Source organism: Corvus moneduloides, chromosome 6 (assembly GCF_009650955.1).
Source record: "Corvus moneduloides isolate bCorMon1 chromosome 6, bCorMon1.pri, whole genome shotgun sequence".
Taxonomy (NCBI): Eukaryota; Metazoa; Chordata; class Aves; order Passeriformes; family Corvidae; genus Corvus; species Corvus moneduloides.
This window is the reverse complement of record NC_045481.1, coordinates 45,136,510-45,158,545: the sequence shown is the minus strand read 5'-3', so window position 1 is coordinate 45,158,545 and position 22,036 is coordinate 45,136,510. Positions and strand designations below refer to the sequence as shown.

Sequence of the window (22,036 nt, the reverse complement as noted above, 5' to 3'; positions counted from 1 at the left end):
GCTGGTGAAACGCTGTCATGTGTGTTGAAGGTGAGATTCCTCAGCAGGAGATACTCTGAAGCATCTCCTTGTTTTCTCCACATCAGGAAAAAGAAAAAAAAAAAATAAAAAGAGAAGCCTAGGGTAAGATTATGGGGTTCTGCTGCTCAGGGTGATGTAAGAGAGACAAGAGGACATAAGAAAAAAGAAAATTACACAAGTGCAATGCTCTCCAGCGTGTCACCCAGGGGAATAGCTAAGAAAACTACTTTCTTTTCAAAAAACCCAGTAAGGATAAGGAGCCATCAGAATTATGAGTCAAGCTCTAAGATAAGAAATCATACTGCTGGATGGGTGCGGCTGCCTGCTTGTTTGGTCGCTGATGGGTTTTTTCTTAAAGATAAACATGTCTTTCAGAACATGTTTGTTGGCCAATCTTCTCTCTGATGGAAAAAAAAAAAAAAAAAACCCAGAAGGAAGCTCACAACCGTGAAAATGATAAATGAAAGGCAGGAGAGTTTCCGAAGAGCTCTGAGGTCGTGCTTCACAGGCCCTTCAAAGTAAGATGCAACACGTCAAAAAGAACAAAAGAGGGGTAAATTTAAAATTCCAAGTATTTCAATAAAATGTCATTCAGAGAAGCTATTAAGCAAATTCTGCAAGAAGAAGACCCCATTCACAGAGCCCGAAACCTGTCAAGTAAAATATATAATGTTTTGCACCTATTTAATTTTCAAAGCTGTTGATATATAGAAGTATTTAATCAGAAATTCATAGTCTGGGGGAGGATAGCTCAGCAAATGCATCCCAAAAAAGTAACTTGTATATCAGAGGCAGAACTAAGGCAAATCCCTTAGGAAGGCTGTAAAATTGAGCACAGAATGGTTTTGAATCCAACAGAACGATGGCTTGAACACGGCCAAGGTAGAAGTAGAAAAGTACTGTTAGGAAAGCAAAGCGTAAAGCACCCAGGAACTCGATGGAGCAAAAAGCCACAGCAAGTCCCATCACTCTCACCAAATTCCCTGCTGGCTCAGTGAATTGCAGTGACCTGGTGACCCGGATCACTCCCTGCAACCCGGCCTGCTCAGCCCAGGACACTGCTGCTCTCCTCATAGCTAGGTGTTAAGCAGCCCCCACGGAGGTTATACAACAAGGTTATTTTGTAACCGCTTTGGTTCAGAAAGTATTTTGCACTGGCCATCAATGCTTTTTGGGTTTTGTCTTGTCTTACTCAAGAACACCAGAGGGGAAGTGACTGAGCACAAGGCAAGACATTTACCAGAACGACAGGTTTTTAACTAAGCCTGGATATCGCTGCTGCTGAACACAGCTTTAATTAAACATGGCAAGCCCATCAATAGCTTCAACTTCCTCAGCCTAGAGCTCACAAGAGAAATGAACTGATGCTCTCACCTGCTTTGCTATGCACCCCTTGATTGGCGGCACTCCTTCTCCCACATCCAAAACGGGCACCAAACTCCCATCTGGTCAATGCAGCTTCCCAGAAGACTCCAGTACATGCCCTCATCTGCCATTTCGGCAGGCACCTGAAGTTCCCTGCCCCAGAGCCGGCATCTCCCTCCTTGTCCAGCAAGGAAACTGTTGCCTTTACTCCAGCTGGAGCACAAGAGCAAACGGAACCATTTCTTGAGGGAAAAGACCTCACGATTCACCACGGTGCCAGATTTCACTTCTGTGGGTGTTGTTTTCAAAGGAGACATTGCAAGGCAAGGCGGGGAGAACCAACTGCCCGCAGCAGGTTCGCTCATCCAGACACTTGGGCATCCCCAGCTGCCCCAGCCACGCACAGGGACCCAGCCCGGATGTCCCAGCATAGATGGCAGCAGGTATTTGGGCAGCAGGTATCTGGGGGCTCCCTGGGCTGCCCAGCCAGGCCGAGTGTTACCCCGAGTCCCCGCGGGGCGCAGGGGGTGGTGCGGGCTCTGTGCCCCGGGGGCCGTGAGGAGCTGCCGGGTAGGCGAAGCCTCCCCGAACAGTAACCGGGGTCACCCGGGCAGCTCCTGCGCCCTTCATCAGCTGGGGGGCTCGATATTTTGTGGGGGGGTTTTTGTTGTTTGGTTGTTTCCTTCTGTTTTGACCTCAACGCAGCCCCGCCGCGACTCAAAGGACCAGCCCAGGCCCCTGGAAGAGGCTCTGCCGGTTGTTCAGCCCCCCGCTCCGACCTCCACACGCACCGCCGCCCCACACACACACACACACACACACAGCCCTACGCATCCTGCCCCCCAACACACAGCCCTTCGCAGCCTCACACCATTCCCATTCCCATTCCCATTCCCGTTCCCGTTCCCATTCCCATTCGCATCTCGCTCCCACTCCCGCCCTGTTCCCGTTCCCGTTCCCGTTCCCGCTCCAGGTCTCACCGCGGGGCGCATCCTCCTCTCCCGGCGCGCGCCCAGCCCGGCCCGCCGCCGAGCCCCGGCCGTCGCGCTCCCGCGCAGGCGCACTGGGAGCTCGGACCGGGACGTGTAACGGCCGGCTGCACACGGCATCTCGCGAGAAGTGACTATACAGGCTCTGAGGAAACGCCCGAGCAGCGCGGGGAATTAGCTCAAATGGTAGAGCGCTCGCTTAGCATGCGAGAGGTAGCGGGATCGATGCCCGCATTCTCCAGCTATTTTTCCTGCCCTCTGTTGCCAGCCTACAACCGGCTTCTTTTGTACGCCAGAGCGTTGCTGGTCTTGCCTTTTGAAATTCTTTATATTTTTATTCGCTTCCTTAACATTCTTAAAGACCATAAAATCACAGAATATGCCGAGTTGGAAGGGACCCACAAGGATCTTCGAATCCGACTCCTGGCCTTGCACAGGACACCCCAAGTGTCATATGATGTGTCCGAGAGCATTGTCCAAACACTTCTAGAACTCTGTCAGGCTTGGTGCTGTGACCACTTCCCTGGGGAGCCTGTTCCAGTGCCCAGCCACCCTCTGGGTGAAGAAGCTCTTTCTAATCCCCAACCTAAACCTGCCCTGATACAGGTTCAGGCCATTCCCTCGGGTTCTGTCACTCTCACCAGAGAGGAGATCAGTGTCTGCCCTGCTCTTTCCCTCATGAGAAAGTTGTAGCTGCAATGAGGTCTCCCCTCGGTCTCCTCCAGGCTCAGCAGACTGAGTGACCTCAGCTGCTCCTGGTGTGGCTACACAGATGCATTTGCCTATCCCGTGCCTAAGGCAGGCAGAACACTGTCTGTGTATTCCTGGCACTGCAAGAGGGTCTTTTGTTTCCTTATTGAATATTGGACAAGGCCACAAGAGTGAGCAGCACCCACTGTGTCCAGTTTTTCCCTCACAGCTCTGGCCCCAGCCCTCCCCTTCTCATCCCACCCAAGAGCAGGAAAGCTTTTAGAGATCCCTTCTCCTGGGGGCCTCTGGTAGAGCCAAAACACTCATTTGCTTTCAGTAAATTTAAGAAGGAACCAAAACACCTCAAGGAGTCATTGATGTAGGTGCCATTTACAAAAAAAAAGGTCAAGGCTTTGCTCCCTGAATTTATCCAGGTGCAAGGTTCAAGCAAATGCTTCACGTTCTGCTCCTATTCTACTGCAACAAGCCACAAGGAATAACCAAAAGCTTAAAAAAAAAAAGAGAAGCCGTTTTTAAGAACTGAAGGTGTATCATGGAAAAAAACCAACCCCACAGGATTACACACAGTTGGCATTTCAATCCCAGTCACAAACTGAACTGGGAACCAAGGGGGGAAAACAATTCTGAGCTCTTTCCTCTGTTACATGCAAGAGGAAATGACCTTTCTGGCAAATTTCAATGACAAAGAATGAAATTCAGCTTTCAAGCTGCTCACAGGCCCCAGCTTACACCTGAGGAGACTGCAAAATATCCCACCCCCAAACCTTTGCAGCTAATTAATTCCAAAAGTCCAAGGAAGAACTGGATTGAAAAGAGGATGCAGTGCCTTTTTTATGGCACAAGTTTTATGGGGAGCAGCTGAGGGAACTGGAGTTGTTTAGCCTGGAGAAAAGGAATCTCAGGAGACCCTATCACTGTCTACAACTACCTGAAAGGAGTTTTAGTGAGGTGAGGGTGTCTCTTCTCACAGGTGACAAGTTATAGGATGAGAGGAAATGACCTCAAGTTGTGACATGGGAGGTTTAGATTGGATATTAGGAAAAAATTCTTCTCTGAAAGGATGGTCAGGCATTGGAACAGGCTGCCCAGGTAAGTGTTGGAATCACCATCCCTGGAAGTGTTCAAAAGACATGTGGATGTGGCCCTCTGGGCTATGGTTTAGTGATGAACACGGTGGTGCTGGGTTAATGGATGGACACGATGATTTTGAGGTCTTTTCCAACATTTGTGACTCTAGAATACAAAGTGATTTTTTGGGCACAAATATCCATGAATTCCCTCAGGTGCTCTCATGGAGACTAGAGAGAGATGTCTCTACTGACAGAGAACATCTACTATTCCTTTCTGCAAAAAGGCAATGGTAACATGCAAACTGAAGTCTGAAAAACAAGTGAGTGTATGGTTGTTGGGGTTCTTTTAGCTTTCAGATTTCATCCTTGCCTTTTAAAGCTGATTTATACTCACGCTTCTGAGTCCTGTACAAACTCATGAAATAACCAGCTGTCCCTACAGTGCTCTTCAAAATTTCAGCAAATTATTCAAGTCCTCCTATGCAGCAGGATTTAACAGGAAAGTGAAATCCATTGCAGTCTCCTATTTCATCAGCTGCTACACAGCTGGCATGAAGAGACTGTGTTATGAAATACGTTTGTGCCTCTGGTCTGGTCCTCTCATTTTCCCCTCTAGCTGTGACCCCATCTCAACCCTCAACCCCTGCAATTTCTTGGTGACCACGGGCAACTTCGGGACGATGGAAAACCACAGGACCGTAAGTCTGGTCAAACTGATGCTGCATCGCCCTCTGCAGACGGGCAGGCAAAGACTGCCGCAGGCTGAAGTAGAAGATGAAGAAGAAAAGCAGGGCTATGAGAAAAATTCCTCTGACAGTACTTTTCCTGCAGGTGTGTTGGTTGATATCTGGAAAGCTCCTTTTTCTTGGGCTCCAACTTCGCTGGACCCACGGTGAAAGACTGTATCCACAGGGATAAAATATTACACATATACTCACAGCACTATTTCATTACAAAGCTCCCCACTCCCCCCAAAAACAAAAACAGTGCAAAATGGAGAGAACAGCTTTTCTTTTACAAGAACAAGGCGACCACATCAGAACAGCAAGAATTTCCTCCCTAATGGTTTTCTTGTGTGAATCTATAATGAGCTGCCACAGTATGGAACATCCATATGCGTGTGTGCACACATGCAAGTCAGGGTGAGCAATTGCCTGTATTTGCTGAAAAACCCAAACCTTGCTCAGCCACCTCGCTACCAGCATCTGTTTATTGACCTCCTTTTATTTTTTTTTTTAGCTCCTGAGGCATCAGTTAAGCCAGTGTCAGGTTCTCCACTCTAGCTCCACAGATACTTCGCTCCCCAGTGCTTAATCAGCCCACTGACTCTTCAGGAATGACCCAAGTTTTGCATTTCCTCACTCTACAAAGACTTACTTCAAGCTTGCACACAGGCTCAAGGAACAAATGGCTTCCAGCAATGGATCGAGTAGGATATAAACAAATCACTCAGCGCAACAAATGGAGCTGGGCACATGCTTGCAACTCGCTGTTTTGATCTCCACAGAATTTATGGAATGAATTTTCTGGTAGGGATCACATAGCCAAGTTAGCAAAAGATCTACCACTACTCTAAGAAGTTTATTGTCTTTAATTATAACTAAGTATATGCACAGAGGCATCATGAGAGCAGAGAGGACAGAACAGGAGACTGCTAGAAGGGGAAAAAGTGGAGTTTTCAGCTTACACTAATGGCCTTAATTTAAGTATTCTTTTGTAAGTTTGATCTACGGTTATGTGTGTAATTTTAGTTTTAAAATAAAGTAATCTTAAATGTAGAGACACATCTCAACTTCCTCAGATGCCAGGACACAAGACCTACACTTCATGTGCTCATGCCAGCTGTGCCCAAAGGCAGCAGGGGCAAGACAGGCATCACCATGCTCTCCCTCCCTGCTACAAAGACCAAAAGAGGGGGAGGATCTTGAAAAGAGGAGATAAATTTGAATGAACTCAGGAAGGATAATGGGAAACTGTGATAAAGAAGGGAACACAGGGCAGATGTTACTGCCAGCCTCCTCAAGGAATCTTCAAGGAATCAGCCTGAGTCTGTACAAATAACCAAATGGACATGCCTTCCATCGGGAGTCTTCCACTGTTTCCATGGCAAGACATACACAGATATTTCTCACTGGTGTTTGCTGTTGGCTTTATCAGCCCCATTTTGCATCATTTCCTCTGGATTTGTGTGTATCTCAATGAGCAGGATGGCCTGGTCCTGCTTGCTGGGGAAGGGCAATAGATTTTTCCTGAGATGCCTTTTGTTGTCCCAACAGTGAGGGCAGCCAGAGAGATGACAGGGAGTTAGAAGCACACAACTTTTTGGCATGGCTATTTGGCCTATAAATCTAATATTTCTCCAGCACAGACCAGAGTGCATTGGGTGCTTTGCCCAGGACAGGAGGTCAACAGAATATCCACGTGACATGAACTTCTCTGAAACCTCTAATGTTAAACACTAGACTTTGTCCTTTAGAGACTCTCGATATGTGCAGCCAAGCAGGAACCAAGAGCAGAGAGATGCCAGCGGTGGCTGGATAGGAAATGACACCTTTGCTGTTGGGCTGAATTACAGGCATCTGACTTCAAATTGCCTGGTTGACCAGAGGATCTCCTGCCAGCATTAACTTTCTTCCTAACACTAGTGGTCTTCCTGAAAGCATTGTGTCAAGCAAGAAGGGCAGAGACATCCTTCAGCAGCCACAGCATCCCATCCGTTTCCCTGCCAGGGAGCATCCTAGCAAGTACCAAAGCTGGGAGGGAGCTTGGGCCATCCCCAAGCTCTTGCCTGTGGTTTAGCAAGTTTCAGGTCAGACCCAGAAGCACAAGGACTGTTCTAGCAAACTCTATGTGGATGACCCGGTTTTCCTGAGAGGCACTGCGGAAGAAGTGCACTCTCTGGCTTTCAATTCTCTTCTGGGCACTGAGGAAGGTGGGTTTTAGCTCAATGAGCTCTCTTGGTGATTGGTTCCCATCTCCTCCAGAAGAAGGACAACAAAAGCAGCTGGGGGGAAAACCTCTAGTGTTTCTCCCATGGCTGAACAAAGGCTCTGTTTCCCTCATTCTGCCACCATCTCTGTCAGCATCTGCAGCCACAGGAGGGAAAAGGAGATCTGGTCTTCTGCTTCTGGATCATTTGCAGGCTATTGAAACATTAATTCATCTTCACACCATTGAGAATGGGGGAAGAAAGCAGGTTTCTTCAACCCAAAACTACTGTGTGATGCAGCTTGAGTGATGGCAGGGTTTTCCTTGAGGAGGAGAAGAGCCAGTGGGAATTTGGGAGGAGAAGGCGTGGGAGTGGGGTCCATGCCTGCTGCTGAGGGGCAGTTTTAGGGAGACACAACCAGGGCTGTGCCCAAGGGACCCTTCCAGGCAGTGTGAGCATTCAGCTCGTGCAGAAGCAGGGGGCTGCCTGTGCCCTAGCCTCTGCTGGGAGGTGGGATGCATAACCCCCAGGTGAGGTGAGAGGTAGGTAGGAATGTGTTCATTCATCATCACTCCTAGGCCCGGCAGGACAGGGCTTGCCTGGAGAATGGAGAAACTATGCAGACTCTACCATCTTTATCCACACTTTACACTGCGGTGGCCTAATTTTCGGCTGGATCCTTCAGTGGCAACTACTCCCTTGCTCTGGGCTAAACCACGGCAAGTGGCCACATGATCCAGAGTGAGAAGTTAAAGCTGCCTCTGTCATCATCAGGGGCTTTTTAAGACATTTGCTTCGTCACAAGCCAGACACAATCGTGTGCACAGTTCTTGCTCCGCAAGGCCCTGAAGGGCTGCCACGGGAGGAAAAAAGCCGTCAGAGCCCAAAACTGCTTCCCTCCCTCTAGCAGGCACCATGTGTACGACAGCAGAGGTTGCGTGGTAACGGCAGCAGGAAGGCGCCAGCGCTGCCCCCCTCGCTCCCCGCACAGCACCGACAACAGCAAGGTACGTATCAGCGGCAAAACAAGGCTCTGAAACTCCCGAAACTTTCCCTCCTGCTTTCCAGGGAGGAGCACGGAACCATTTTAAAGCCGTGCTTTGTAGGGAACAGCTGGTTGTGCTTAGTTGAAGTGTTGTGTGAGCCAGGGTTATGGAAAGAGGATGTTTGTAGGAAGAAAAACTGGGGGAGATGCTGAGATTTTGGGGGTGGAGGGAGGAAGGGAGGCAAGTCGGGATGTTGCTTAGTGCCTTTCGGCACTTCAAAACCTTTCTTTGTTCTGTCTTGTGAAAATCTGAATGAGCTTTTACTGGGACTAAAACTACCGGGAAACAATAGAGAGGGAGACAGGGAGTAGCCGGCAGGCCGAGGAGGAAGCGAGCCAAGGGGTGACGAATGCCTTCCAGCCCTGACCAAGCGCCGCCACCCTCGCCCCGCCTCGGGACGGATGTGCGGTGCAGCCACTGGTCACTGGGGTCGGGTGGGGGCAGTGGCAGAGCCCGGGAGGGCAACAGGCCTGGCAGCAGCACAAGCCCGAGGCGCCCATCCTCCACTGCTGTCACAGCTTCGTTCCAAACAGCTCAGAGAGAGGCCTTTGTGCCAGCGAGGTGCAGCTCTGCTTAACGTGTTGTGCTACTGAGGGACACAGATATGAGAGAAGATGCGTCCTGGATAGGACTGGTGACAGGGATGGGGAGCAGGGACATCCCAGGCCCTCCAAGCTGGCCCCCGTGCACAGCTCTCTGAAAGCTGGAAGTCAGGGACACCACTGAGGATATTTTTGTTGCTTCCACCTCAAACAGTTCCTAGTTCCGAGCCCCCTGGGGAAGTCCTGTATCCCCTGGCCGAGACCTTGCCATGGTGCTTCTGCCCTGGGTGACCTGCATGCGTTCCCATCTTGCTCCAGGTCCCGGCACACAGCAGAGGTTGCCCTCCCAACTGGTTGGGACACTACCTCATTTTATGTTTGATACTCCCACCCTTTGTGCATCCCCTCATTATAGGGATTTCTCCTTCTTCTGTCTTGTTTGCTGTGTGTCCCAGTGCTCCTTCTCAGGGGGAAAGAGCAGAGAGATCAGGGTGGATGGAAAAAAAAGGGCAACAGGAGATACGAATAAAAGGAAAGGGAGGAAAAGAGGATGAAAATGGAGAAGTTGGTGAGAAGATGAAAAAGAGGGAAGACATAGGCTAAGAGAAGGGATAGCAGAAAAAAGGAGGTCAAACAGGTGAAAAATAACAAAAGAGGAAATGGTGAAAGAAGGGAGAAGGGGGAAAAGGAAAGAAAAGAGGAAAGGAGGGAGGGAGGGAGGGAGGGAGGGAGGGAGGGAGGAAGGAAGGAAGGAAGGAAGGAAGGAAGGAAGGAAGGAAGGAAGGAAGGAAGGAAGGAAGGAAGGAAGGAAGGAAGGAAGGAAGGAAGGAAGGAAGGAAGGAAAAGATGAGGAAAAAAGGGAAGAGGGAAGGAAGAAGCACATGAAAGAGGAAAGTAGAAAGTGAAAGGGGAAAAAGAAAAAAGGAAGTGAGGAAAACAGGAAAAAAAAGGAAGGAAGGAGATATGAAAGAAACAGATAAAGAAGAGTGGAGGGGAAAGAAAGACGGGGAAGGGGTGAAAGAAGGTCGGAAAAGAGGGGGAGAGGGAAGCAGGGACAAGTCAGGAAAAAATTAAGAAAGGGAAAGACAAGAATTGCGAAAGAGAGGAGAAAGGGCGTTAAGTGTCAGAGCAGGAAAAAAGGGAGAGGGGGAAAAACGGACGGAAAGGAGAAAGAAAAAGGGAGAGAAAGAGAAAAAGGGAGAATAAAGGGAAAAAAGGGAGGAGGGACAGATCCTGCCCCTCCCCGCCGCGATACGAGGCGGAGCCGGGTCGAAGCCGGCGGCAGCTGCGCGGTGGCGGGGCGGCGGTAGGAGCTGGGGAGCCGGGTCGGGCCGGGCCGGGCCGGGCCGGGGCGGAGGGAGCAGGGAAGGGAGGAAGCCTGGGAGGGAGAAGCGCTGCCTGCGGTGCGGGAGGCGGCGGGGCTGTGAGCACCGGGGCGGGGGGGACCGGGCAAGGGCGGCAGCGGTGGCGGCTGTGCCCCGGGGCAGGACCGGGCCGCTGCCCGGGACCCCGAACGGGATCCTCCCTCGGCTCGCAGGAGGGTGCAGAACTCGGGGCTGGGGGGAAAACCCTTTCTCGATCCGGGGAAGGTAAAACGGGAAAGGGCCTGAGTGACGCGGGGAGGGCTGTGACGGTCCGGCTGCGACTGTCCTCTCGCCTGTCGCCGCTGGCTCCGATCCCTGTCACCCCGCGACAGCTGGGGCTGTGGGGCCATCCCACGTAGGCCGTGGGCCGGGATTCCCGGCAGCGCTCGCGTTGGGAAGGGAAGGGCAGAGGCCGAGCACGTCCGTGAGCTCACGATCCCGCTGGCGCCGTGTGCCGGTCCCGCCGCGGTTCCCGAGCGCCGCCCCGCGCTCGGGCGTGGCCCCTCCCCACGTGGGTCCCGGGTTTGTTGTGGGTGCGACCTGACGGGAGCGTGGTACCGAGCTGGCCTCTGAAAAGCGGGTTTGGGATCCCCGCGATGTTACGGCGGCGGGAGGGGACTGGCATGAGGGAAGGCTGTGGCTGACTGCAGCTCACATTCCGATGGGATAGCTCAGGGATTATTTCTTTCACAAACGCCCCGTAGTCTGAGTCATGCTGGCCAAACCAGAAGACCAAGGCTGCGTTTTGTCACCTACTGCAGCGCTGCCTTTAACCCCATCCCTTGTAGACTAAACCTAGAGCACAGCTACTGGCCTTGGCATGTTTATGTGCACGTTTATCTGGAGCCGTTCTGCAAAGCGCTGTGTTTACATCACTTCAGAAATGCAGTTTGATTGCAGAACAAAAAAAAAATCTAAATCTGCTTACCAGCTTCTCTGTACTTGGATTTGCCCGACCAGAGCGACGTTTCAAACCCTGGGTATCGAATTGTGGAGGAACACTTCTCCCATCCATGCAAGTTCCACTTCTCACATACAGACACATGTCCAGCAGGATTTTTAATTTCAGCCCAGGCAGTTCTCATGCTCATGTTCCTCATTCACTCAAATTCTCTCAAAAATATCCCAATTTTAAGTATCGCTTGAGGTTCCACAGCGGGTCAGGTGTGCCACGCTTGTGGGACTTGGTGTCCGTGTGGCTCAGCAGTGCAATAGTGAGCGAGTAGCACCAGTGCCCCTATAAAGCTCCTTTTGCTTAAGCTCCCTTGAAGGGGGAAGGGGAACATCTTATTCTCACACAAGCAGCCTTCAGATAACAGGCTGTTGCCATATCTCTTCAGGATTCCTGTGCTTTTTTCCTCTCAGAGGAAGGCCTTCCCAAGTCCCAGACAAAACCATTCCAACTCTCCTGGCCTTATACTGGTGTTTGCAGGAGACTGGTTTTGGAAAAATAGAATCTGTCCCCTTTGCACAGTATGACTTATGGCTGAGAGCTGGGGGGATTGAAGAACACTGTTGCTTCTCAGTCAATTAAAAAAAAAAAAGTGGTTTTGTTTTGTTTTAATTTTCAGGTCTTATCTCAACTATCAAAATGGAGCTTGACATCCAGTGTGAAGAGATAAGCCCATCTAGATGGACTGAGCTTCTGACCACAATGAAATCCTGCAAAACCATCAGGTAGTAACTGGTTATGTATCATCTCTTTTAAGTTAAAAATTTGCATTTCTCTCCTGTGCTTTTCATCTTCAGAACTGTTTGACCTGGGACTTAGAAATTGCACATCAACAGGAATGATTCTACCCGTTTTTATCCAGAAAATGAATTTAAAGGGGGGATAAACTCCCTCCCTCTTGCAAAGTTTTTTCAAGTACAGATAAATATCCTTTGGTATGAAGTAATGTTGCCCTGTTTCTTGGCATGCCATAGGGCTCAGCTAGGTAAATGTGATTTAAATATTTGACCACCATTTTGATTATTCTGCCTTTCTCTCAAGAGAGAGGGAAGACATATCTCTGTGCTTATTAGGTTGCACACTCTTTGGGTTGCAGGCTTGATGCTGTCAAGTGATTTTGGCTTTGAAAGTCAGGTACAAGCCATGTGCCATCAGCTTTTAATTCTTCACTTGACCTTCAGAAGTACCAGCCTTGTTTGTTGAGCAGACAATGGGAGGGAACCATCTCCTGGGGTGTAAGGTGTAGGACAGGGCCCAGAAGAGTTGCTTCTGCAGTCTTTCCCCTCTGCTGGTTGGGAATTCACACTTCCCGGGATGGCATCATCCTGCTGGGGCTGGAGAGAATGGGCCACATAGTGCCAGCAATGCCTCGAGGGCACTGGACCTGGTGAGAGCAACTTCCTTTTGTTTTGCAAAGGACCCTTTTACAGGCAAAGCTTCATGGGCCTGGCTAATGCCCAGGGGGAGAAGCCACTGCTGAACTGCAAACTCAGGGTTTGTGTGCTGAGATTCCTGCTGGAGGGAGATGGTGCAAACCAGCATGACTCACCTGCAAGAGACCAACCTGCTGATGAGTGCCTCTGGGGCTGGCTTCGGACCCAGTGTGGCTGTTCTCAGTGCAGAACCAGTCTGGCAGCCTGTAAGCTGGCAGGTGGTTTGTCACTGTCACTGTTTAAAGGAAGGTGCTTCCTCCAGCTGTAGTGGGATGACTTGTGCCCTCTTCTGTGCAGCACAGAGGAGGAGCAAGGCTTGTGGAGCTGCCATCCAGCCCATCCTGTGGTGCAGCCCAGAGCACACCTTGGTTTGGGCCACAATCAACACCCAGCAGGTCCTGCACATACTGATGGAGGCATCCCAGGAACTGCAGGAACATTGCCCACTCTGCTTTCACAAGCAGTACTCCAGCCAGGGAGAGCAGAGCGACTCTGAGGACTGCTTCTCTCCTTATCTTTCAGGTTGGATGACTGCAATCTCTCCAGCAGTAACTGCGAGGATCTCTCTTCCATCATCAACACAAATCCATCCCTCACAGAGCTGAAGCTGAACAACAATGAGCTGGGAGATGCAGGTGTTGAGTACCTGTGTAAAGGGTTGCTGACGCCAAGCTGTAGCCTACAGAAGTTATGGTAAAGCCCCACTGACTGTCTTGCTCTATCATGCTGTCACAAATGAGTGTTTTAAGGTCTCTTAAAGAATCACTGGCAAAGACAGGTTTAGTATAAAAGTGAAAGCACAACAGTTCGTTGATAAGGTTCATTCTACTACTTACTAGATGGTTAAAGCACAGAGAGAAAAAGCAAACAAAAACCTAAAGTCAATATCCAATATCAACCCAAAAATTATCTACAGGGAGGCTGGGAGAGGGCGGAAGGGTCAGGATAGGAAAGGGTGAATAAAGAAGACACTCCTTTTGAGTCCCACGGTTTAGAATCCTAAACTGAGTCCTGGACTGGACCAATACTCAGGCCTGAAAGTTTTAACAGCACTTAAACTTAAGAGCACTTAATTAATAGCTTGAGTTAAACAATTTAACAAAGGTTCATATAGAATTTACTATAATGCAACAGTAACTCACAGGCCTAACTTACGTATCTAAAGAGTTTAATAATCTAGGACAGCACCATTCACGGTCCATTTGCTGTAGCATATTCCCACCCTCAAGGACACAAAACTAAAGGAGCATGTACAAGGTGCTCACCTGTGGAAAATTCCCCTCAGATTCAGTGAAAGACTCACACTGGATGCCTTTGAGGTTGAGCCTTGCAGAGTGGGGGTGACAGCCCAGGATCCATCGTCATTTGGCAATCACTGGAGTGCAGCAAAGTGGAGAGTTTTCTGGCTCTGAGAGGCATTTTATAGAGGCACCCCACTACATTGTAGCATTAGTGGGCTTCCCTCAGCAAGCCTGGTGTAAGAGCTTTAGTCAGAGCCTGTAGCTGCTGCCCCTGCTCCTCAGAAGGCCTCAAAGAGATGCCTTCTCTGTCCAACATCTCTTCTGCAGGGTACAGGAGTCCTGCAGCTCCTGAGGGGAATCTGGGATCTTCAGGACACTACCTTGTAAAAATCATTTGCCTTTGAGATCAGATATTAAAGTCCCTGTGCCCCCTGCAATGAGGACTCAGACAAATAGAAAGTTGACTATGAAGCTGATTAAACTGCAACTCTCTGATGGGCCTTCAAGAAATAACTGGTACTGTGTACTGGAAGACTTGAGTAGTATTTCGGAGAGTTTGCCCTAGGCTTCAGACTTCTCCAGATGCTCAAGGAACAGTCTGGATTAGGCATTTTCAGTTCTGTAGAAATGTAATTGTCCATTTTTGAGGTTCTGGTAAGGTGCCTTAGGAAATAAAAGAGCAACCAAATCCAATTCAAACCTCCCTGCACAACACCTCTCCATTGCCACCAGTCTTGCACGCTAACTCTATAAACACCCCATAGCAATACAAGCACAGTTCCTATGCTACTTCTCCAAGCCTGAATGCTGAAGGATCAACTTCATAGATCCTTCTTGTACTCTACCATTAAACTTCTAAATTATATCTGTGGTTGGATGAGATTTTAACTTCTGCCTACTCTGGATCATGTTTCTAGTGGGGGCAAGAAATCCTAAGATGCCTTTGCTTTATCTCTGGGGTCAGCTTCCTGATATTTAAACCACTTCTATAAAGCAGTTGTGGGCTACTTCTTGTAGGATGGATCCTTACCCTGCTGGAGGTGCTGTATGAGCAATTACACTGAAGGAAGCATGGGAGCTATTGTTTGTGTCACAGGTATAATACCAACTGATAAAATATATTGGCACACCTGTAAAATAACGTTAACTAGCCTAGAGGGGTCATGCACTGTCAGAGCCATGGTGTCCTTTCCAAGCTCCAGCCATGGCAGATAAACCTCTCTGAGAAGAGCCTCTGTAATTCTAGGAGTGCATTTCCCTCACCCCTGTTGCTTCTCTCCTGCAGGCTGCAAAACTGCAATCTGACTAGTGCCAGCTGTGAGACCCTGCGCTCTGTCCTCAGTGCCCAGCCGTCCCTGACAGAGCTGCATGTAGGGGATAACAGACTGGGAACTGCTGGAGTGAAGGTGCTGTGCCAAGGGATGATGAACCCCAGCTGTAAGCTGCAGAAGCTGCAGTAAGTAGTCACTGTGCTCTTTTGGTTATCAGACAGGCCATGCTTGCCTTTCCCTTGACACAAGCAGGAGTTTTGTTGCCAAGTGTGGATTTGTTCTTGTTTTACTTGAAATTGTCATGCTTATTCATGCTGGTGGGTCTTGTGGGTTTGGAATAGTTGGGTGTATGTTTGTTTAGCCCTCCTGACAGTGGTGGCTGTAAATGCAGGACCTCCGAGATGCCCAGGAAACATCAGATTCTGCTGCCCTTGGTCCTTGTGTTGTGGCTGAGCAGGACCAGGGTGTATTTGCAGCCCCCAGCTCCTCCCAGGCAGGCCTGGAGGTGACGTTCATGATAGTGTTGCAGCGCAGAGCCAAGCCCTGTGCTCCAAGGCTGCCTGTGCACTGGTTTAATGGAGGCCTAGTGTAAAAATGAGTCTTGCTAGGGTCCCTTGGGATCTAGTTTAAGATTTAATGCTTCCTGAAATGAGCAGAGAGATGCTGTTAAAAACTCTTACAGTTATCTCCGGTTTTATGTGTTGCCTGGTCTCAACTCACATTAGCTTGTTTTCTGCCCTGGCTAACACACACCAGGCCCAGCTGATTCCTGTGGTAGCAGAATGTGTGAGGAAAGTTGTCTTTTTGCCTGGTCTTCTTTTCTTCTTGCAGGCTGGAGTATTGTGAACTCACAGCTGATATTGTGGAAGCTCTCAATGCTGCTCTGCAAAGCAAGCCCACCCTGAAGGAGCTCAGCCTGAGCAACAACACGCTGGGAGATACAGCTGTAAAGCAGCTGTGCTGGGGCCTGGTGGAGGCAAGCTGCAACCTAGAGCTACTACAGTAAGGAAGAGCTGGTCATCTCTCATGGCAACTAGTGCTGCTGCTAGTCATACCATCCATAGGACAGGAAAAATTGTTGTCAGCAATGCTTGAAATGTAGGCCACATTTTTTGCTGGCTCAGATTTATGTAAGTGGAAACTGCACACAGATGTCTGGGGATTTCAGTTTTGGAGTTTTTGGCACTCCAGGTTAAACCACCACTTACTAAGGGAGACTGCTCACCCATGTCTCAGAGCAGAGGAACAATTGCCCTCAGTGGCTCTAGTTCTTAAACTGGAATTACCAGCCAGTTGAGTATACTTATTCAAGGCCCTTTTTTGCTACAAAACAAAGGTGCTGGGTTTGGCATCATCTTTGGGGTAAAGCCCGTGAAGGGCTTTACAGGAGAAGCACAATTCTTTTTATCTTGCCCCTGTGGTTCAGTAGGTGTTGGCTCAGCAGGGACTCATTGTGTGGTACTGCCAAAAGTTCCTCTTAAAAAGGATAACTGATATAAAGGGGAAGTTTGACAAGAATGATTCTTGCATTAATGCATATGAATGGCTGGGTCCAAGTGTCCTGCAGCCTCATGAAATGCAGGACCAGTGTGTTGCCTCACCCAGACCCCATCTCAGACACCTGTGTCCTCTTTGAGCCTTGCAGGATGTAGCAGTGCCTGGCTGAGCTGCACTGGTTTGCAGCAAGGAGCCAGCCCATAGACCCTTCTCAGTCTGAACTGGGGTGTTGGGGTGTATCTAACACAGTGGGTCTGGAGCAGCAACTCCAACTGTGCTTTTTCCTGCAGCCTGGAAAACTGTGGCATAACCAGCGATAGCTGTCTGGAGATTAGTGCTGTTCTCAGGAGCAAGTCATCTCTGATGGATCTTTCTGTGGGGGACAACAAGATTGGGGACTCCGGTCTGGCTCTGCTGTGCCAGGGACTGATGCATCCTAGCTGCAAAATCCAGAAGCTGTGGTAAGGGTGGGCAGAGGTTTCTTAAATCCCTTCTTCAGCCCCTGAGCTGTTTAGGTTGTGCTGCTGGTTTGCTCTTAAGTGGAAAGTTTCTCAGTTACCCTCTACGGTCAAAAAAGTGTCCCAGCTGCAAATCAGCTAATTCCCAAAACTGGGTGGGGACACCATGAACGAGTAGGGCCACGTTGAAATTGCTTGGATCAAATTCTGGGTAGAGGGCGAAAGCAAGTTTGTGATGGCATTGTCTTGGCTTCCACTTGAGTTATCTGTCTACTAGAATTGCATATTTCTGTTTCTTTTTTTGTGTGTTACAAGCAGAGCTTTTGGTGCAGCAGTGGAAAGTAAGGAAAGGAGGAAGCTGTGTGGTATGATGTATGAAAGGATGCAAGAAAATGAGATAATGTAACCAGAAATTCAGAATACTAAAACTCTGTTTTCTAATCTCAGTCATTCTTGGAAGAAAATAAAATAACATATTGTTCTTCCCTGCAGGTTATGGGACTGTGATCTCACAAGTGCTAGCTGTAAAGATCTCTCCAGACTCATCAGTACAAAGGAGACCCTCACAGAGATCAGTCTGATAGACAATAACCTGAGAGACTCAGGGATGGAAATGCTGTGTCAGGCGCTCAAGGATCCCACATGTAAACTTCAGGAGCTATGGTGAGCTGCTGTCAAGTTTCACATACCCACTGCCTTCTTTGGAGGCCTCACTGAAGAAAGATGTAAGTGAACTAATGCCCACCCAAATAGATCCTGAGTTGCAGTGGTTCCATAAGCAACTCCTGCTGGTTGTTACTGAAAGGATTTATAGACTTAAAAAGGGTTTTTCTAGATTTGAAGACTTCAAAAGGATTTGTATTTCTAAACTTGTAGACACTTTGAAGATCTGCCCCATCACAGTTAGCCTGTTATAAGCAAAAGGAGATCAAGCATCACTTGCAGAGCTTCTAATTAATTGTTTTAGTGTGCAACAAATGGCAGTTAAGGGACTTTTGAAGTTTGAAAGGCCTGATGGAATAGCAAAATGAATGCCGTGATCAGATATTTCAGGTGCTCCACTGGAGCTAAGCTCTCTCACTGATGAGACAAAAGAAAGCTCTAGTGACACAAACATTTCTCAGCATCCTGTGCTTTTGACTGTGTTACCTTTTAGGCTGGGATGGTCTGGTGTCTGGGAGAGGAAATTTGTTCTTTCACTTAGAACTTGAATTTTCCTACATTGCAGATTCATCTCCTGCCCCCAGCTTGGTTCTTCCCCTGCCCTGGTGGCCTGGAAGTCAGTGAGGTGCCTCAGGAGTGCACAGTGGAGCCAACAGTGACTGTTGGAGCAGAACAACTTCTTAGTTCCTCTGCTTTTTGGGCAGGTGCCTTTCCTAGGTGCACACTCCACAACAGACATCCCATATACAGAATGGGAGAGGTGCTGCCTAGAAAGGACTGAGCAGACAGGCATTGAGAGGAGTACAGTGATTGCAGGAAAGCTCTGGTTCCTCTGTTCCACTGTCTGGGCTCCTGTTAAACAAATGTAAAGAGTGAGCAGTGCCTTATAGTCTCCAGATGTCCCACCTAGATCTCACGTCACTTTTGCTTTGCAGGGTTAGGGAGTGTGGGCTCACTGCTGCTTGCTGCAAGGCTGTCAGCTCTGCTCTCACCACCAACAAGCACCTGAAAGTACTGCACATAGGCGAGAACAAGCTGGGAGATGCAGGTGTGGAACTCCTGTGTGAAGGGCTGATGCACCCCAACTGCAACATCCAGTCCCTGTGGTAAGGTGCACTCTCAGAAGTCATCTTCTGTCTGAATTCATCCTTTGCCTTTAACTTCCATGGTCCCTATGGCTGCCAGCACAAGTGCTGGTCCAGCCTCACCAGAAGGAGCAGGCAGCCAGCTGGAGCATCACCTCCAGCCCTGGCGTGGGATTTGCCTTCCCCATGAGCCTGTTTCCTTCCCAGCTGGGCCCAGCTCTGGGCTGTGTGATGCTCAATGCCCTGTGCTTGTTCTCTCCGTGCCGTTGGGCAGAAGCCAGAGTTGTGCTCTGATACCTAAATTCACAGTGAGTGAGTGAAGCAGATGGGTCATGGGAGACATCAGTAAGACTTGTAAGTCTGTCCCAGAAATGTATGTCTTTTGACCACTTGAAGCTACTTGGTCATCAACTGAGAGGCCTCAGTTTCCCTCTTTAGAGAGATGGTTGCAAGTCTCAAGTATAATAATAAAGCTTAGAGCTGATTTATGATCAGTTTAAACCAAAGAGAAGATGATGCATGATGGTGAAATTGGGAATAACTTCAATGTTCCTTCTACCCCCATAGCTGCACACTATTAACCTTTAGGGAGGCCTTTGAGGTGTTCAGCAGTCACTACAAGGGCAGCTGTCTCTGTGGCAAGACCACGGGCTAGCCCCTGCTGATGTCTCAGAGATGCCACCTTTGCAGGGATCTCTGGTCCTTGCTGGGGATGTCCATGCCTGCTGCCCGGGTGTGGGCAGTGTTTCCTGGCCCCAGGGCTCACTGCGCCGGCCTCCCCCTCCTCTCCCTGCAGGCTGGGTAACTGTGACGTGACATTAGGCTGCTGTGCCACCCTTGCCACCGTCATGGCCACCAAGCAGTGCCTCACCGAGCTGGACCTGAGCTACAACCCTCTGGATGACGAAGGCATCAGGAAGATCTGTGAAGCCTTGAGGAAGCCCAGCTGCAACGTGCAACAGTTAATGTGAGAGATGGTGGTAGCTCTGGCAGGGGTGGGAGGCTGGTGCTGGTGAGGGAGTAAGGGGTCTTGGGTCATAAAGCATGTTTCTGGCTGCTCTCAGACCTAGATGGGGCCCTTCCTGGTAAATGACCTGCCCATACTGGCCAGTTGTGCATCTTTCTCTTCCCTTAACAGGAGGATGCTCACTAAATCTTGCTTGCCTTTTTGTTCTGGTGTAGTTTGTACGACATTTTGTGGAGTTCTGAAGTGGAGGATGAACTGAGAGCCTTGGAAGAGTCCAAGCCTGGAGTGAAGATCATTTCTTGAGTGGTGACTGCCTGCAGAACAATGTCAAAGCAATGTCCTCTTCTTAATCTGAACTTTCATACGTAAAACTAATTAACTTAATAGGGAATTTTCTTGTACCAAAACCATTTGTGGATTCCCTGAGTGGGTGTCTGGGGAGCTGATTGACCTTCTCAGCATCTCTGGATGTACTAACTCTGAGATTCATGAAAGCTACAGCATCACTATCCTTGAAATAAACAATTACTGTCCTGTAGAAGTGGGTCTCTAGCCTTTAGGAGCTCTTTAATCCTATAATCCCTTCTAACAAATTAGTTGGGCTTTAAAGAGAGCTCCTTTCCCAAGGCAAGAGAACTACCCACTGCATTGTTACTGGGTGGTGCTTTCAATAGGTCTCTGGGGAAGGCTCTCAAAAAAACCTAAATGTTTTTAATCTAAAATTGTGCTCTCCCCTGTCTTTCCCTAAAAGAGTTCTTGGAAAAGCAGTGGTGGCCAAGGCACTAGAGAAAAAAGAAATGAGCAGCTGTTCAGCTATGTAATGTCAAAATTCGTGCTTTTTGAAAAGTGATTTTCCTACAAACAAAAGATGCTGTGTGCATTTCTGCTAGTATGGGAAATGAGTACATGATTGATATGTTTGATCTGGCAAAGAGTGTTTCTACAGGAACTTTATACTTAATTTTTCTACTTATAAAAATAAAATATATCTGTATATTTCTCCTTTAAGACCAATCTAGTTACTTGTGAGCTGCAATACTACTAACACCTTGTTTTACTTGTTTGTTTTTGGTAAGTCCCTAGCTGAAACATGCCAGGAAAAGATGTTAGTCAAGGCCTTAGGTAAAGAACAAGCCTAGAAGACATTTCAGTTTTCAGGGGACACTGGGATTTCATGCTCAGAGTTGTAATAAACCTTTGTTCCAACAGAAAATGCAGCTGCTGCACACCTAAACCACAAAAGAATGAATATATCTTTAAAAAGATAGAAGGCAGAAGGCAACACAGAAGGCAAGCCTGACATTGCCCTTGGCTGGCCTTGCAGGATGAATGCCAAAAAAAATCCCATTCCCCAACGTGTCCTGTAGTGGTCACTTGGTGTTTCCTTCACTGGCAAATTCTGTGTGGACACCCAAGGTAAAGGTGTCCTCCAGGCTTTGCTTTCTGCTGCTCACATTGATCCCGTAGAGGCCACAACTGGCTTCTCTTTGAACTAAGCAGTTTCTACAGTAGCCTTCGCAAACCTAAAATGGTACATGAGAAACAGCTTAGTTGTGTCTTCAGGCAGGTGTGAAGGATAGGATTTGGTTTTTTCCTAAAGGCATGTCTCTCATAGCTGCCCAAAATGCTAAAAACCCACTCCTTTTTGCTTTGGTCTTCTCCATCAATAAAAACTTACCCATACTAAGGGGCTCATAAATAGGCTTTTCAGTTCACGGTCTCTCCTGGACTTGGTGTGCCTGGATTAATTTCAGGCTGGGGGAGAAGACAGGGCTCCAGAGGGTAAAGAGATGTGTAGGGAGAGCCAGAAAAATTAGGCATCTGGGGGGGTGTAAAAACAGCCCTCTAAAAAGACACAGCAAATAGTATCAGAAGTGGATTTTCCCTGTCCTGGCTGCCCGAGGGGGGGCACTCTGCTGTCGCACTGCAGCTGCAATGCCTGGAAAACGCCGCCTCTTCCTCCCCCGCAGGCAGATGAGCATTGGGAAGGGTCTTCCAGCACGGCCCCACAGGGGGCGTTCAGCCTGGGACAGCCTGCTCCCACCTGGGGTGAAGCCCACGCCTGCCTTTGATCCCGGAGTGGCTTTGCATTTCCTCCAAGAACGCAGACAGGATTTGGAAAAGTCTCTCAGCAAATGCCACGTGTCCAGCTGCCAGCCACAGCAAGGAAAACCACAAGAGCCGTATTTTGCCACCTCATGAGCTCAGGGCATCTCATGCCAGGCCAGCCTGGCAGAGCTCTACAGTTCCCCCCGGATGGGCATGAATCTGTGCACTCAGAGCCTGTGCTGTGCTTTAGGACAATGTGAAGTCCTGTGCTTAGCTCTAAAAAGTAGGTATAAATCCCAGGATCCAGGAGCAAGCCTGGCAAGAGACACTTGTACTCATAAACAAGACTCAAGCAAGGATTTCTATTCCTAAAAGCGCATTTG

At 48.9% G+C, this 22,036-nt stretch overlaps 2 protein-coding genes and 1 non-coding gene across 10 annotated transcripts in view; 2 read left to right on the top strand and 1 right to left on the bottom strand.

The window, feature by feature from the left end:
• The window catches only part of LOC116445223 (USP6 N-terminal-like protein), an 83,255-nt gene extending 80,804 nt beyond the window's left edge, over nucleotides 1-2,451 (bottom strand). For 5 of the 7 annotated variants that reach the window (XM_032111599.1, XM_032111604.1, XM_032111602.1 and 2 more), the window contains exon 1: nucleotides 2,367-2,451. The gene's annotated coding sequence lies outside the window, so the exon portion shown is untranslated. Of the gene's footprint in view, nucleotides 1-1,395; nucleotides 1,722-2,366 lie in introns of those variants that run through there. The other 2 variants (XM_032111605.1, XM_032111600.1) reach the window with 2 other exon arrangements.
• A 92-nt stretch (nucleotides 2,452-2,543) lies between these two features.
• TRNAA-AGC lies at nucleotides 2,544-2,616 on the top strand. The gene has a single exon. It is a non-coding gene; the product is annotated as a tRNA-Ala (tRNA).
• Nucleotides 2,617-7,833: 5,217 nt separating this feature from the next.
• RNH1 (ribonuclease/angiogenin inhibitor 1) lies at nucleotides 7,834-20,612 on the top strand. 2 transcript variants are annotated; one of them, XM_032112491.1, is made up of 10 exons: nucleotides 7,834-8,092; nucleotides 11,609-11,714; nucleotides 12,945-13,115; nucleotides 14,949-15,119; nucleotides 15,766-15,936; nucleotides 16,722-16,892; nucleotides 17,382-17,552; nucleotides 18,488-18,658; nucleotides 19,434-19,604; nucleotides 19,820-20,612. In XM_032112491.1, the coding sequence occupies exons 2-10, from the start codon at nucleotides 11,629-11,631 to the stop codon at nucleotides 19,905-19,907; spliced, it is 1,371 nt and encodes a 456-aa protein (XP_031968382.1). In that variant the 5' UTR covers nucleotides 7,834-8,092; nucleotides 11,609-11,628; the 3' UTR covers nucleotides 19,908-20,612. The 2 variants fall into 2 exon arrangements, with proteins under 2 accessions (XP_031968382.1, XP_031968383.1); XM_032112492.1 differs by lacking the exon at nucleotides 7,834-8,092 and adding an exon at nucleotides 9,897-9,979.
• The last annotated feature ends 1,424 nt before the right edge of the window (nucleotides 20,613-22,036 follow it).

Excerpts from the sequence above, each read along its gene's own strand:
- RNH1 (XM_032112491.1), top strand. The coding sequence starts at position 11,629 with ATGGAGCTTGACATCCAGTGTGAAGAGATAAGCCCATCTAGATGGACT. Across the intron at positions 15,120-15,765 it reads TGTAAGCTGCAGAAGCTGCA|GCTGGAGTATTGTGAACTCA; the intron begins GTAAGTAGTCAC and ends TTCTTCTTGCAG. Across the intron at positions 19,605-19,819 it reads TGCAACGTGCAACAGTTAAT|TTTGTACGACATTTTGTGGA; the intron begins GTGAGAGATGGT and ends GTTCTGGTGTAG.